The sequence below is a fragment of the Heterodontus francisci genome, chromosome 7 (genome assembly GCF_036365525.1).
Source record: "Heterodontus francisci isolate sHetFra1 chromosome 7, sHetFra1.hap1, whole genome shotgun sequence".
NCBI lineage: Eukaryota > Metazoa > Chordata > Chondrichthyes > Heterodontiformes > Heterodontidae > Heterodontus > Heterodontus francisci.
The window spans coordinates 79,001,537-79,019,264 of NC_090377.1; the positions used below are offsets into that span (position 1 = coordinate 79,001,537).

The following is a 17,728-nucleotide window of genomic DNA, read 5'->3' on the forward strand; positions in this document are numbered from 1 at the left end:
AGAAGCTCAACACCATCCAAAGTAGCCTGCTTGATTGGCAGTCCATTCACCACATTCACTTCGTCCATCACTGGTGTACCTTGGCTGTAGTGTACATCATCCACAAAATGCACGACCCCAACTCCCCAAGCCTTCTTCAGAAGCACCTCACAAGCCCACAACTTCTACTGCCTTGAAAGACAAGGGCAGCAGGTGTATGGGTACACAACCACCTCCAAGTTTCTGTCCAAATCACACATCATCCTGACTTTCTTTATTCTTTCATGGGATGTGGGCATGACTGGTTAGGCCAGCATTCATTGCCCATCCCTACTTGCCCTAGACAAGTGAGTAGTTTGATAGACCATTCCAGAGGGCATTTAAGAGTCAACCACATTGCTGTGGGTCTGGAGTCACATGCAGGCCAGACCAGGTAAGGATGGCAGATTTCCTTCCTTAAAGGACATTAGTGAACCAGATGGGTTTTTATGACAATTGATGATAGCTTCATGGCACCATTACCGAGACTAGCTTTCAATTCCAGATTTTTTCAATAATTAATTGAATTTATTAATTAAATTCAAATTCCACCAGCTACCATGCTGGGATTTGAATCCATGTCCCCAGGGTATTACCCTGGGCCTCTGTATTACTAGTCTAGCACAATTACCACTATGCCACTGTCTCCTTCATCACTATCCTTTCACTGTCACTGGATTAAAATCCTGGAACTCCCTACCTAACAATATCTGGCAGGTTGTATCTACACCACATGGACTACAGCAGTTCAAGAAGGCAGCTCACCACCTCCTTCTCATGTGCAATTGGAAATGGGTAATAAATACTGGTCTTACCAGCCAGTGATGCTGACATTCTCATGAATGAATAAAAACTTTGAAAGTACCTCATTGGCTGTAAAGCACTTTGGGATATCCTGATGTCATGAAAGGCACTTTCTCAAAGGCTGTATAGATGATTCTATTCTGCTATTATCACAATAGAAATCTAGCAATTTAAGGGACAATTTCAACTTGGGGAAGGAATTGTGGCTACAGGAGCCAAAAATGGCAATAAACCATCTGCATCTCCCCCTCCCACCCTCACCCCGGAGTGCGCAACCTGCCAGATTTTAATTCCTGGGCTTCATTTACATGCCCCAACATTTACTCTGGCCCAAAGCTGGTGGGAATGATGTCACCTCTGGTGGCAGGAGTCAAAATTGTTGTTCCTCCCAATTACTCCTGCCTGCACCATTCCTGATTAGGGGTTGGGTTAAAATCGACAAATCAGCCTTTCAGTACTTTACAAATTTCTGACTTTAAAAATCCAAACTTTATGTATGATTTTCTTAAGTGAACAGAACTTTTAATAATCAGAAGCAGATAATCTCATCAAAGTGAAGAATTCTATTTTGGTTGCTTTGTTAAGAGTCACAGTTTCATAATGAACCTAATAAACAAGCATATATTTCCTACATTGGCCCACTTTTCTCAATGTTGATAACTTTAGCTTGGTGCAGCACAAGAAGATTCTTCCTAAGAAGATTAGCTGACAAGTTCAGATTTATGAATGTAATTATAAGTGTGAAGGTCAATGCAATACAAGACTATCAGCTTCCCTTGTTGGAATTATTTACTGCTTTGGTATCTACCATACAAATCAACCAACCTCATTACCATCTAACATTAACCAAAGTCAAAGTTAGAAAGACCAATACTCATTAAAAAGAAATACAGACTTGCATTCATATAGCACTTTTCATGACCAGCAGACATCTCAAAGTGCTTTACAGCCAATGTCACTGTTGTAATGTAGGAAACATGGCAGTCAATTTGCGCACAGAAAATTCTCAGAAACAACAATGTGATAATGACCAGATAATCTGTTTTTGTGATGTTGATTGAAAGTTAAATATTGGCCAGGACACCAGGGATATTTCCCCTGCTCTTCTTCAAAATGGTGTTATGGGATCTTTTGCATCCGCCTGAGCAGGCAGGTGGGGCCTTAGTTTAACATCTCACCCAAAAAACAGCACCTCCAACAGTTCAACACTCCCTCAGTACTGTGCTGGAATGTCAGCCTTGATTTTTGTGCTCACGCCCTGGAGTGGGACTTCAACCTGGAACCTTGTGATTTTGAAAGCCATGCCTTATTTGAATGCAACTGGTGAGCTGCAAATGCTAAACAGATGCCCCAAGGCAGCTTGCCAATTTAGGGCCATGGCTGGGATGTTGTTGGCAGCTGCAGGTAGGTCCTCAGATAGGGAGGAGAGGTGAGGCCAAGGGGAGACACACCCAGGCTTGTGGTACTTTGTGGGGCCCAGTAGAACCATAAAAACAAATTAAAATTTATCTTTCCATGGTCTCTTTGGCTCTATCATCAGTGAAACTGGTCAGAGCATGCACCATGGGCAACCTGACTACCTCAATCTTAAAATGACAATCAAGGTCCTATAGGACTCTATCTGCTTATTAAAAGGCATACTGCCTGAAACAGGCAGGCACTTTGGCTCCCAGCATATGTCTACTGACCCTATTTTGAGGTTGTTATTGCCTCGTCAATGCCAATCTCGAAAGGTTAGAATTAACCCTGTTGTCTCTCACTGTGATCTAGACAATTCAGATTGGCAGTAGGTGTGTAAAAATGTGGTTCTTCAATTTGATTGTTTATATCTGTATAGTAGTAGTGATCTGCCCAAGGGCAGATCCTCTGCTCATTTCTTCAGGCCTCACAGTCCTGCGCTTTCCTCTTCAGTTCCTCATAAGAGCCTCCCTTTTTTTTAAACTTGCATGAGAAATGAGCAATATGACTAGGGAAAAACTAGATGAGGTAGTTTCCCACTGCCTTCCTCATGTGTCCTTTAAAGGAAACACAAGTCCTCTTCACGAAGGATCCTCCGCCTGTGAGTAGCTATTCTCCTTCGAGGTCCCAGCTGTTCTGCCTTCACCACTGAAAATTTGTTGGTTCCAGCATTGGTCATGGCTTGTAATCCTGAGCATAGGGCCCTTACCTGGGCCTGGAGCGACTTGCAAAAGGGCAGGGACATCCATCCCCTGAGGTCTCAAATGACCCTGCTATGTTTTTATATCCAGGGAAAATACAGAGAATCAAAGAGCCTGTTGTATTGATTCAGTTGTTTCTTTACAAACTAGTCAGAGACCATCTTGTGGGGAATGAGTCATGTTTTACTCCATGAAAGGTATCAAGATACTCTGTTGCACATCACATTTCCTATAGCATAATCTTTTGGTCATCACAAGTTTATATTATATATATTAATGCACACACACACACACATGAGGATAGAGGGATAGAGAGATAGATGGACAGAGAGGTAGATGGACAGAGAGATAGGTAGAGAGATAGATAGATAGATAGATAGATATAGATCCTGCTGCAACATCAGCTGATGATAGTGGTATCAGGGACAGATATCTCATGAATTTTACCCTTGATAGTAGCAAACTTGGAAATATTGTACTAAGGTACCAATTGGCAAGACAATGATTTTCCCCATGTTTACTCCAGTAATACAGGTTCAGCAAGCAATAGATAATTCTGCATTTGAACTTTTGTACACAAAATATATAATTCTTGGCAATGATGCTGTCAGAAGAGAGCTCCATAGGCAGATGTGAAGGGGTGATTAACTCCTTGGATTCACTAGAGATTTTGAATTGATATGTAGTATTGAGGTAGAGTTACAGCAGCTCATGTGCTCTTGATTGTAAAAATGGATGGAGCTTAAGTGCTAGCAGCTCTAGTTATGTTATTCAAATCAGAACCTTGTGGAGGGCTAACCGCCTGGCTAGGAGTTCAAACTATGTGCAGATGTTGTATCCTGCTTCTCCTTAACACATTCTTGCATGGCTTTGGACTGTATTTTATTTATTTATTTTTATTTCGAGATACAGCACTGAAACAGGCCCTTCGGCCCACCGAGTCTGTGCCGACCATCAACCACCCATTTATACTAATCCTACACTAATCCCATATTCCTACCACATCTCCACCTGTCCCTATATTCCCCTACCTATACTAGTGGCAATTTATAATGGCCAATTTACCTATCAGCCTGAAAGTCTTTGGCGGTGGGAGGAAACCGGAGCACCCGGCAAAAACCCACACGGTCACAGGGAGAGCTTGAAAACTCCGCACAGGCAGTACCCAGAATTGAACCCGGGTCGCTGGAGCTGTGAGGCTGCGGTGCTAACCACTGCACCACTGTGCATCCAGATGCAAGTTTTTTTCCTCCATCTGCCAAAAGACTATAATGGTACTGATCATTACACTGATCAGGTCCTGCTTTTATAGAGCACTCAAGTTGCTGGGCGATCAATAAGGATAACCTTTCTAAAAACAAATCCCACCTACTTTTTAGGCATCTTCATCGGTTGTTTGCTTCAGTACAGTTTAGATTTGCGTATTCAAGGAACTGAATGTTTACAACTGAAGAGTTAACATCTTTTCCATTGAAAAGATAGCACTCTGATAAAGTAACACTCTGTCTTCCTGTCAACCCTAAATTCCAAGCTGAATCTCCTCACTGCAGGTGAAGCTATACCTTTCTGCTTGCCTATGAAAACAGGGAACATGGGGATCCCAGGAGCTAAACTGCTTATGCTTCTTATAGCTGGATAGTGGTTTTTGATGTAGGCAAGACTTTTTTTCTTTTTCTGTGTTTTCAATTAGCTGTTGCTGCATTTTGCTACATGTATTAATTAGCTTTACCCAATCGTCCTCAACTTGTGTTTCATTTATCACTGCCAATACATTGCTTCATTAGTCGTGGTTGGTGCTGGCTTTGAACTAAAAAGAGACAGGGAATGAGTTTTAAACATACTGGATAATTTAGAGGAGGAAGAAGAATTCATGATGGGCAAAAAAACGTAGGTGCAGCAAAGTCTGAGATGTTTAGGACACAACCATCACTATCTTGCGGCCTGTATTTATGGAGCCCTCGGCATGTACCTTGACATGAGAGGAGACCAGTTTCTGTTTCACAAGATCAACTAGGACACAGATGTACCATGTGCTACTTTAGGCAGTCTGCAGGACACACACACAGTGGCGCAGTGGGGCGGCACAGTGGCGCAGTGGTTAGCACCGCAGCCTCACAGCTCCAGGGACCCGGGTTCGATTCTGGGTACTGCCTGTGCGGAGTTTGCAAGTTCTCCCTGTGTCTGCGTGGGTTTCCTCCGGGTGCTCCGGTTTCCTCCCACATGCCAAAGACTTGCAGGTTGATAGGTTAATTGGCCATTATAAATTGCCCCTAGTATAGGTAGGTGGTAGGGAAATATATAGGGACAGGTGGGGATGTGATAGGGATATGGGATTAGTGTAGGATTAGTATAAATGGGTGGTTGATGGTCGGCACAGACTCGGTGGGCCGAAGGGCCTGTTTCAGTGCTGTATCTCTAAACTAAACTAAACTAATTGACTAGTGCTTTGATGGTAAGGGAAACACTTCCATCTGTTTCTCTGACTAGGAGGCAGTGGCTGCACATGGTGTAGATTTTTCATCAAGCGTAGGATTCCCTCGAGAGCAAGCTGCCTAAGATGATATCACATGAATATAAAATATCCTTCAATCAAATCCATAGCCTAAGTGGACACGAAGGGTTTTCACTCAATTGCTAGACAGACGGTATCTGATCACTGTGCGCATGATTTCCTGTTCTCCCGGAAGCAGGCCTGAAGCTTTCATGCCAGAGTGCTTGCAATATTTGAACAAAGAGAAATTCTTAGGAGCACAAGGCTATTCTCTGCATCCATGGCTGCTGATCTTACCGAGAAATCACCAAACAGGCAAAGAACCTCAGCCTGGTTGCCTCAGTATCTGTTTGCTGTTCCTCAACTGCCACCTCCACATTCAACAAAGGTGTGTTGTGCAGCACTCACATTCAATGAAACAGTGAGCTGAATTTAGTGAGGTGTTTTGGAGCGAGAATGGAGGTATGGGAGCTAGAAAATAGCATTGGACGGGTCCACCCGAAAATCCAGGTCATGACATGTTTGCAGATTTAGTCAGCTGTGCGACATCACCAATGCAGCGTCACCGATATGACGGGAATGTAATTTAAATTGTAGAACAGTTAGTTTTAATACACTAGCATGTAATTGATCGTGATTCAATGGGGGGCTTGGGATTAAGTGGATGACAAGTGGCCCTCATGTGCCTTTGGATCCCTGGCCGTTGAAAACTGGCGGCACTGAGGTGAGGCCTCAGTGCTGCAACGGGAAGGCAGCCATGACCAGCACAGCTTAGGCGAAGAGAGGGAAGCAGAGGTCATTGTTGGCCTACAATACTGTGCGCTCTGCATGGGTGGGCTTGGTCTCAGGTGGTCTGCAAGGGTGGGCATGGTCTCAGGTGGCAATAATGGATGCCCACACTGCTGGGTGAGAGGGTCTGCTATCTGCAAGAGTGGGCACTGAGGGCCGTTAGTGAGACAGGCAAGAAGAGTAGCAAAGGGAAAGCTGCCAAGGCAGGTTTGTTTTTGCAAGGACAGCGCTCTGGAAGTCTACTGATCACCTGGCATGGGTCTCATACACCCTGTTTTTTGAACCCCTGTGGAATGATGCAGCACCTCCGACAGAGGGAGGGCCGTGAGGCAGCTGTACCTGCCTTTTCAGCTCTACGATTAGAGTGACAGCAGCTGGCCATGCCAAGAAGGGTCCACCTATGCCAGAGCATGAACCGGGCTGGAGTCAGCCATCTCCAAATGTCCGAGCAGCATTGTCAGCAAAGACTACGGCTCTCCAGGGAGGCCACTAGTGTATGTGCCATGCTGCAGGACGAGTTGCGACCTATGGGATTCGGCAGTCACCCTATGCCTATAGCCTTGAAGATCATCGTGGCACTTCACTTTCATGCGTCTGGATCTTTACAAGGATCCACTGGGGACATGTGTAATGTCTCCCAGGCAGCAGCCCATTGCTGCATCAAAGAGGTGACCGATGCCCTGTTCAAGAGGGCCAGTGACTATGTGCACTAATGGATTGCCCCTGACAGTCAGGTCGAGAGGGCCATCGTATTCAGGGCCATCACGAGATTCCCCCAGGTGCAAGGTGTGATAGACTGCACACGTGTGGCCATCAAAGCTCCAACAGACCAGCCTTCATCAACAGGAAGGGCTTACATTCAATCAACGTTCAACTGGTCTGTTACCACCGAAAGCATTTCCTGCAGATATGTTCCCACTTCCCGGGAAGCAGCCACGATGCCTACATACTTCGACAGTCCCAGGTGCTGCAGTGTTTCAGTCCCACCGTTCACCTTCAGGGATGGATTCTCGGGGACAAGGGCTACCCATTGAAGACATGGCTACTGATGCTTGTGAGGAACCCTCACACTGCAGTGGAGGAGAGATACAACACTTGCCACAGCTCCACCCGAGCAACCATTGAGCTATTGGGCTGCTGAAGATGAGATTCCTGTGCCTGGATCGATCCGGTGGAGATCTGCAGTATGCTCCAGCGAGGGTCTCACATATTGTGGTGATCTGCTGTGCTCTGCACAAGCTAGCCCTACAGACGGGGAAGGCCTTCCATGAAGAGGACATGACAGACCATCACTCCTCAACTAACGAGGAGGGTAGTGAGCAAGCGGCACTGGATGTTCAATCCCTTGCACCAAAGGCCAGGCACATTGAGCAATGGGCCAAGAAAGGAAGAGATAGTCTCATATGTACCTGCTTCCAGCCATGATGATGGCCTCTCAGAGCGAAATCAATGCAGACTCACCTCAATGCATTCAGTCTGTTGCCTCCTTGCTATTTGTGTTCCATGCCTAGCGCTAATCAAATGAGGGCAGTGGCTACATTAGCAGCCACTCAGGTAGAAGGGTGAAATCAGCATCTCATAATTAAGGAATTATAGACTAAGCATTTTCCACAACGAAAGTTAATTTCAAAAATGAATAAACTTTATGACAAATCAAAGGGCAAATTTCAAACACCCATGAAACCCCAAGTGTATCTAGGTGGTTTTCCTTAAACATTTCAATTGTTTCTATGAGGTGTAACCCCTGCACTAGCAGCTGGGCGGGAGGCAGGCTGCTGATCAGGCTGCCCCTTGGCTTATGATGACTTCGGCAGCCATCCTCTGGCTTCCTGAGGCCTAGAGGGCCCCGGCTACCTGAGGGTGCAGGTGCAGAACTCACATCAGGCATTGCAACTACTGTAGCTGGGCTCACTTCTGGAGGGGCTGAGGAGCCACCCTAAGAGAGCGCCCTAAGGAGAGCCCCCAGCTGTGGAGGTCAACCTTTCCTCCTTCCTTTCAAAGCTCACTTGAACCTTGCTGCTGACCAGAGGATGAGGAGCTGGAGAAGACTCCAGGCACCTTGTCCTTCTCTCGCCTTGCCACTGCTGAGTTGAACTCATGGCCAAGGTGATGATGTGCAGCTCTGTGTGCATCTGTGGGAGCTGGCTCTCCATGAGGGTCCCCAGCCTCTCGATGGAGGAAACCAAGCACTCACATGCCTGAGAAATGGCAGCACTCAGGGCTTGGATGGACTCCTCCTTCATCCACTCATGGATGTGCATGACCTCTGGCATCTCCGCCAGATGTTGCCTTACCTCTCCAGCATGCTCTGTGCTGTTGACACCAGAAGCTCGTCATCAGCCTGGGGCTCAGCATGGAACCCGGCCACCCACAGTCCTCCGCCTGTCAGAGGCTTCGGCTATCTCAGCCTTAGCCAGCTGCTCGCACGTGAGTGCAGTGCTCTCACCAGCTTGTGACCCTGATTCTAAAGCTGAGCATAAACCCACCGAGGTGAAAGTAACTGTGCTGGTGGAGGGTGCAGGAGAGTCATGTGACAATACATCCTCTGACTGTTGTTCCTTCTCAGAGGTTGAATTATGCCCCCTTCTGTTGGAGTCTCCTGCAGCCGCCCACCAGCATAAGAGATCACAAATATGTGTGGGTTAGGCTGCGCAGATCTCATCATACCAACCATGCTTCATGTGGATCACCAGAAGTGAACTGTGTGTCATTTGAAGGCAATTCTCACTCTCGTGCGTGGAGACTACAGTGTCATCATCAGCCATTGAGCGGCTGGCCGGGGTCCCCACTAACTCCAGTGCTTCCTCCTCAACTATTGGGAGAGGCCTGATGTCTGGGATGCCTCTGCCAGTCCACGATGTCTCCATGCTGTTATGGGTCCTCTTGTCCTGCAAATGGAAAGAGGGAGATAGTCATACTTCACAGAGCAATCAACATGACAGTTCTGCTAGTGGAAGCCCCTTGTCCCCTACTGGGGTTTCCTATATATCTCATCCTCACGTCAGCACTCGGGGGGCGGGGAGGGGGGGTGGTTAATGGGGGTGAATTGTGAAAGAAGGTGGCCTGTGGCCGAGATGCAGCCATGCATTTGTCAGGATGAGGTGATGCTTAACTCCTTTTGCCAGGACCTTTGTGGTGCCTCCCTCCCCATGTCCTGTTTCCTCCTGCATAGCCACATGCAATCCCTAAAAAGGAGGGGTATGGAGCAGTCACCTTGGCAAAACGAAGCAGGATGTTGACTCTCTTGTGACACTATACCCATATTTGGGTGGGGGTGATCCCATGGCTGCCGACCTCCTCTGCTATCTCCATCCAGACTTGCTTGGTCAGGCAGGAAGACCTCTTCATGCCATCGCTGGGGAGGAGGACCTCCCACCTTTCCCTTGCAGCCTGGAGAATTTCAAGGGAGGCATCACTAAACTGTGGGGCGACCCTGTGTCTTGCCTCTGCCATACTGCGGTGTCCTTTAGTGGGGGGGGGGGGGGGGGGTGGGGGGAGGGTGCAGGAGTCACTACAGCAACGGCTTCAACAGAGAGCACTCCAAATGAGTATAAATCAATGCAATCGGGGCTTTAAACATGGCGGCAGCACGCATCTGGCGCCATATTTGGAGGCTTGAGTCCCGCTCCTATCACATAATTGACCAGGCCTCATGCCTCCATTATGTAAGGTGGCTGCCTGCTGTGCGATTGCAGTGGGTCGGTCACACACATGATGAGCGGCGATGATATCCAGTTCCAGGTCCATCATTGGGATCCACGACAGGCTGACTAAATTTAGCCCCATCCGTACAAAGGGGAAGTAGTTGTGCATAATGTTTTCAATGATGCCTCTGAGATTATAGCATTTCTCTGCTCAGGGCTGTACCATGTTTGATAGGGGCAGAAGGAATGAGAGCAAAATGAAGGAGCATAACTACCTTCACTCTCCCGTTGATAGCAGCAAATTGCTTCCTAATTTGAAGTTAGATTCAAGGGACAGATTTACTCCCTCTATGTAGCTTGCACCTGTGATTTAATTCGAAGGTGGCTAAGCTCCTGCAGCAGGTCCTCCAAATAAATAAATAAATAAATTTATTAAATTATAAATAAAATAAATAAATAAACACTTTAACACCCTCTGGGCTGCCAACACAGGTTTTCCAGTGCTGTGAGCCAGCTCAAATCCATTGTCAATTTATGGCTTTGTACATTGCAAATAAAAAGGTCGAGAGACACAGGAGCATACCTTGTTTGAAGTTTTACAAATCTATTTTATTCAATTTATTACTGATACTTTTGTAGTTGTATGTAGAATTAAAAGAAACATTGTATAGAGTCAATAAACTCTGAGGAACTGTGTTTTCCAAATTTTGAGGAATGTGCGACCTACATCCCATTGGTTTAACAGATTTATATAGTGATTATCTTGCTGCCATCCATTTTATATGATGAGGTGGATCGGCAATGATAGAACGACTGCGTAAAGTGTTTGCGCGCGTTTACAGTTGCTCAGAACTGCGTTTTAAAATCTTCTGCATGTGCAGTTCCAACAAAGTCAGGCTTGCCACTTTGTTATTCGGGTGGATCCCTCCCAGCTGTCAAGGGAGATTTGTGCAGGTGGTGAATGGTGAAAGGTAGGTTTAATGCCCCTGCTTTATTAATGTGTATTCAGTTTTTCTTACTGTGCTTCGTTTTCAGTTTAGTACTATAGGGGATTAATGTACTCTGAACTGTACATTACATGTCAACCTGTCCAGTGGTAGCATTGTCATCTCTAAGATAGAAGGTTGTGCGTTCAACTCCCACTGCAAAACTTGAGCACATAATCTAGGCTTCATTGCCATGTTTATGGAATACTGCATTGTTGGATGTAGAATCCACCTCGGACATTAAACAGAGGCGTATATTTTCGATGAAGAGGAAGAGATATCCCTCAACCAACACCACCAATGCGTTCTTCAACTCTTTGCTGCTGGTATCTGTAAATTGGCTTCAACATTTGCCTACAAAACAACATAAACTATGCTTCATTATGTATTCACTACTTGGAACCTCTAGAGATCGTGACAGGTGGTACATAAAGCAAAGTTCTTAATGTTACAGTATAAAGCTCTTCAGGCTTAAACAGTGTATTCTCTTGTGTGTTGCGCTGCTTTGAACCCACAGTAAAGTAAATTCCTTTCTTCAGATAAGAAGGAGCTACTGGTAAAGCCCTCCAACTCATCACTGTGACAATTTTGTCCATATTCTTCCAACTAAATCAGGCAGAAGGAAATGCAACCTCGTTTTTAGAGATACATGCTAGATTGAAATTGGCTTGGCCAACTTGCTGGAAATTGTAGAGTGAAAATGGGTGGGCTACTTGTTTCCTGTCATGGGTGGAGGGGCAGCCAATTAAACATATGAAGATGAGGACTGGGAGTTACAATCACCTGGGGATGCCTGGATAATACTGGGAGGTGGGGGCGGAGTTGCTGCTCACCCAGCCTCCATCCCGTTCGATTCCCGCTGCAGTTAAAATCAGCACTTACATGTCTGAAAATGGGCTCTTCAAATACAATACAACGGAAAACCTATTAAAACCAAAATTATATATTAATAACCATGTGGCTTAATAACAGAAATGCAATCTTGTAATTTAGAGCATATTTATGTTCAGCTTTGCTCTGTGCTTTAAGATGCAACTATGAAATCCCTGTTTAAACTCAAGTTTTGTAACGAGTGTCTATATATCTTTCATTTTCTATACCCCAACCCGAAATTTTCCAAGCTCGCATCAGCAGGGCCCACAATTTTCCAATATGTGCTGATGAGACACAGACCATTGCCATTTGCCTATAATTGTGAACTTTAGACCCCACTGCACTCTTGTCAAATATAACGTGGTTCTTACCTGCTTTCAGCATCTGCGCTGCATTTGGGAGACAAGAGCTCAAAAGATTTTGTAAACTTTACCACCTGTTACAAAATATTGAGAGAAAATGTGAGTCAATGTACAGCATAAATATATTGTTATTCCATTCAGATAAATCGAGATAATTCAGATAAATCGTCATTCCATGTCTGACAGTCGGAGTTATTCTATTCATCAGATTTTTCAATTGAAAGAAAAAAATACTGAAACAAGGGGCTGACTTTTAGTAGTGCGCCCTTGACTCCGGAGGGCTCATAAAATTCAGCCCAGGGAGTTAGCATGAAGTGACAGCGGTAGATTTTTAGAATAGTTGCAGTAAAAGAAAAATCGAAAGATTAACTGATGCTAGCGCAGTTATGGACAACTGAAGCTTACCCAGAAGGGTATTTTTGTTTTTTTTAACCGAACTCAGTTGCTAACTGTGATCCTTCAAACTAAGAACACTTCTAACATTAGCTACTCGTCCATCTTATTAGAAAAATCAAGTGGAAAGAATGAAAAATCACTTTGAAATTTGGAATAGTGAGCTATAACTCTTTTACAATACAAACAAATGGATGATTAGAAATCGTTGGACACAGTTTCTTCCATTCCTTAAGTCAACTTTATTTTCAAAAAAGCTTTCTGACAATTTAAAGTATTTTGTTTTTCTTTTCAAATTTGTATTGGATCTTCTTTGTGCCATTTGAAGTTAACTTACCGGTGATTCAATGTCTTCAAGGAGCAGTACAGAACAGCGTTCACACTTGAGAAGTGTCTGCGCTCGGTGCATTATTTTCCTCACAATTTTTTCCAAATCTGTCTGCTCTTCAAACAAGTCATTGACTACTTCCAGCAGAGCCTGGTTAAGACATTAGGGATAACACAACACTTTAATGTTGATATATCTAATTCAATGAATATACGAGAACTGAAAAGTGCTAGTAACTGAAAAATAACAGGAAGAAAACAGGCTTCACGTATATGACAGTAGTGACTGATTTCATTATTTTCCATTTTTGTTGTGTATTTTTTCTATTTGAAATTAAAGGAGATTAGAAAATATCACAGTTTCTGGTTTGCCCTGTTGTTTAGATCAATATTTAAGATCCACACAGCCCACATTAATTTCCCTTCTGCCTTATCTCTATGGCCCCATTCGTCTTCTCCCTGTTAAAGCAGGCCCCTGTTTTTCTGTATGAAATGCTTGAAAGGAGACTTCACTCAGTTGCTTGCTGATAATCTGATGTACAAATGATTAAATCTTAGTGGTATACTTTGTTCTTTTTGGGAAAGGTTACTTACCTTTTACTTTGTATAAAAACAAGCTACAATTCTCCAATACCTGAAATAAGAAAAACTGAGAAATTGCTTAATCAAACTGCAGTTTCTATAAAGTGTCATTGAAATCGCCTGAAAAAGATTTCTCATTTCTCACATGGCTCCTGCTATCAAATAAATTAACTTGCAGATGATAAATTGCCTCAGTTTAAATAGGGAAAGAATGGAGATAGGTGTGTAAGTTATAAGTGTCAGTATTTTTAAGGTAAGATTGAAACAACCTTAAGAGTGGGAAACTTACAGCTGTAAATAGATTTCATTTCAGAGTGTGAATTGGAAAGGGGTGGTGGTAGCGTAGTGGTAATCTTACTGGACTAGTAACCCAGTGGCTCTGGGGACATGGGTTCGCATCCCACCATAGCAGATGGTGAAATTTGAATTCAATTAATAAATTTGGAATTAAAAACCTAGTCTATTGGTGACCATGAAACCATTGTCAATTGTTGTAAAAACGAATCAGGTTCATTAATGGCCTTTAGAGAAGGAAATCTGCCATCCTTAACTGGTCTGGCCTACATGTGACTCCAGAGCCACAGCAATGTGGTTGACTCTTAAATGCTCTCTGAAATGGCCTAGCAAGCCACTTAGTTCAAAGGCAATTAGGGATGGGCAATAAATGCTGACCTAGCCAGTGACACCCACATCCCATGAACAAATAAAAAAAATTACACCCACCCTAAATTCATAATCTCTAGATACCTTGCCCTATCTTCATAAAACTAATCCATAAGCATGACTGAGTAAAGAACTCAAAAGTTTGTAATTATCCAACCTGTGCTAAACTGTAATAATATGTTAATACTCCTTAATGAGCTTTTCTTTTTACTGTGGTGGGCTAATTTTCACATACATTTTAGTGTGAGACCAAATCTGCAGCAAAAATAATGAAAGAAAATTGCATTAGTACTTTCTGCTGGGCTTGCTCAGCTATTTTTCCACGCCTAATGTTAAATTGTAACCCACAAAATATAGCCTTAAATGTGAAATAGTTATTCTACTAGTTATGTTCAGTGTGTGATAGTGTGCAATATAATACATTAATAGTTTGGTATAAGCAAAGTGCTTCATGGACTTGCTAGTATAGTGAGTTACAGTAAAAGCATAGAGAGAGTGTGTGCTGACTAGCAAGAGGGACTAGCTCAATTCTGCTGAATATGCAAAAATGGTTGCTTGATCAAGAATGTAAAAACAGACCTAAAAGCATTCGGCATAAGTGTAACTAACAGCTGTGTTGGCTAAAGCTAGTTATGGACAAGCAAGGTGCTTAACATAGATGGAACTTACAGATCACATGACTTTGTTAGAGAAAGGGTTAAAGTAGTGATCTGTGCAGATAAGCTCAGGTCTGGTGCAAAAGTATTGGGATGAACTCAACAGGATACCGTAAAAAAAAAATCAAGATGCAGCAAACTTCAGAAAAAATAAGACCTGGGGCATCATGTCTAATAGTTTAAAACAGTTTCAGACAAAAGGTATTAGGGTTATTGCATATCCTGTGGCCAAAGTAGGCCTTGATTAATGATATCCCTAATCCATGGCAGTTATCCTACTTGTAAGTATAATAGACATATATAATAGACATATTTACTTGCTTGTTGCCATGAATATGTTCAATAAATCTCTCTCGGGTCTGGACTAGAAGTCCTACATGGTATCAGTCCACATTCAGCTAGCTCATCTCATTCCACACACGGGACAAATTTCAATAGACCCTGAAAATGGTCATAAGAATTGCAATAGAGGCAGCATGCAAACTTCATGCAGCCTGCTCATTTACAGGATTGTAGCATACAGCCAGAGCTAACCACGCTGTTGAGTGGCTGCATGCCAGAGTGGAGCACAAAATCATGAGAGGCTAGGACCACTTAAAGTCAGGTTGCACCTCTTAAAGGGGAGGTGCATTTGGCTGGACAAAGTGCTGGAAGGCATTCTAAAACCGATTCAGACCTGAAGAACAAAGAAGAATGGCACAAAAGATAGACAGCGCACACTAAGTTTCTCCAACACAGCACTGGAAGCCTTGGTACAGGAGCTGGACAGGAGGAGGAGAGAAATCGTTTATCCACAGTAGGCCATGAGTCCCTCCAGACAGATACAGTGAAGGCAGTGGGAGCAGATAGCCATCGCAGTCAATGCCAGCAGTCTAGCCCTGAGGATCTGCATCCAGTGCTGCAAGAACTTCAATGACCTCACGAGTGGTAAAGGTCAGTGAATGCATCATCAAATCACATTTCCTTACAACTGAATCTCTAGCCTCATACACTGCTCAAATTACCAACCCCCTTCACTCACCTACTAACAATAACCTCACATTCAGACCTCACACTCACTGACAAACTTCCTTTTCTCTTGCAGGACAAGGCAGCAGCAGCAAACTGGTGGCGGACAGGCACGGGCACATGTCCTCACCCTGATGTAGGAAATGGTGCTCGCCATCATTGGAGCAGCCATGACCCAGGTAGTGATCAGTGGCATGGCTGATACCATTGAAGATTCTCATACTTAATCCACCTTCTCACATCCCACTTCTCCTCATCCCGCATTCTCTTCTGATTCATAAGCTGCAGATGGTGTAAGCCTGCACCTCTTGCTTTGCCCCCCCACCCCCACTCCCACTCCCCTGCACTCAACAATGCTAAGCTTACGCCTATCACCTTTCAGGTAACTAAGAACAGCAGCCTGGCCAGTCAGTGGTACAGAATGACAAGTGGAAGAGGAAAAAGAAACTGATAATGAAGAAACTATCATTCAATCTCATAGTCAAAGTCACCATCTCAGATACCGACACTACATACTTTAGAGAGTTGTTGAGAGGGGGGATCTGCATGTGCAGAGGCACTAGGCATGAGAGGGCTGCTGCCAGGCCAGGGGACAGGGGTAGCACACATGCCAGCTCGCCTGAGGGCAAGGTCTGCTGCAGAGGTTTCAGATGAGCACCTTGATGGGGCAGTGTACAGAAGAGGCTGATGGGTGTGCATACAGAAATGCTTGACGCATTAGCAGGCCTACCAGAAAGCCTGCTGTTATTATCAAGGACTGTGGAGGTATCCGACACCAACCTAGCGCACGGCTTTGCGCAGAGCTTGGAGCCTATCTTTTCTAGTGTGGAAGTGGTGGTCAACTCTATGAGAACACTTGTAGACGTAACCATCATATAAAATCTGATGGGCGATGCCTCAGCATCCATTGCAGCACAAACAGAAGCCACAGAATATCTGAGTGCTGCAGTGGAAACTCAGACTGAAGTTATGTAAGCTCAGCTTGCTGCCATCATGGCCACAAATACCAGTGTTCAAAGAGGCTTGCAGGGTCTTACACCAGTTCAGCAATTAGTCCTGTATCACATTACTAGGATTACTGAACTGCTGCCGGAGGGGAGTGGCAATGGCTCTGTGAAGCACAAAGTTGCTGTCCTCTCTCAGGATGACAGTATTCATCCTACCACCACTGCCACTCTTTCAGTGCCCTAGCTGTTGCCTGTCAGCCAGGCAGCCCAGCCTGCTGCCACCCATGCCAAGATGGTGCAGTCTGCAGCTGGACCTTCTAGGCCGAGAGCTGCACGAGATCATCTTGCAAGGCCATCTGCAGTCTCCCCTATTGAAAGTCAACAGCCTTTCACCCGCCATGCTGCAGTCACTGCAGTAGCACTATGTAGGAGCACTTGGACAGGAAAAGGTACACGGAAGACAGGCACTAAGAAATGCACAAAGATGATCAGTTGATCTTTGGCATATTGGGTGGTTATTTTGATAAAGTTGGTTTGGAATATTTGCTTTGTGGTGGATTTTATTTCAATATTGTGGCAAAAATGGCATTGTGATGGTCAGTAACAGAGGGAGGGTAAGGGGTTGGATTGTTGTTGAATGGGGAATTGGGGTTGCCTTCACTGGTACCGCAGTCCCAGATCACAGACAGCCTGGCCGGAAAAGGGGTGTGTTGATTGCCTCCTCCTTCTTCATCCTCCACTTCCTCAGCTGCTCACCGTATGCCTGGTGACAAGAGATGTGCCCTCATGATGGCGAGGATTTGTAGCATGCAGCAGACTACGATGAATTGTGACACATGCTCTGGAAGGTGCTGCAGGACTGCTCTAGAGTGACCCAGGCAGCAGAATCATTGCTTAAGCACCCCAATGGAAATTTTTGTAAATGTTAAGGTCCAAGTCTAAGATGCAATTACTTAAAAAAAAATTATTTTACATCTGCAACAGCTGTTTGACTGCAACAAAGTGATGTATGGAGTACGATGGATA

The 17,728-nt window shown here is 44.5% G+C and overlaps 1 protein-coding gene across 1 annotated transcript in view; it reads right to left on the minus strand.

Annotated features, from left to right (window-relative positions):
• pde11a (phosphodiesterase 11a) overlaps positions 1 to 17,728 on the minus strand; it is a 362,432-nt gene that overhangs the window by 162,149 nt on the left and 182,555 nt on the right. The window contains exons 5-6 of the mRNA XM_068034578.1: positions 12,857 to 12,997; positions 12,136 to 12,200 (exon numbers count right to left, since the gene is read on the minus strand). Of these exons, the coding sequence (XP_067890679.1) occupies positions 12,136 to 12,200; positions 12,857 to 12,997 (206 nt within the window). The remainder of the gene's footprint in view (positions 1 to 12,135; positions 12,201 to 12,856; positions 12,998 to 17,728) is intronic.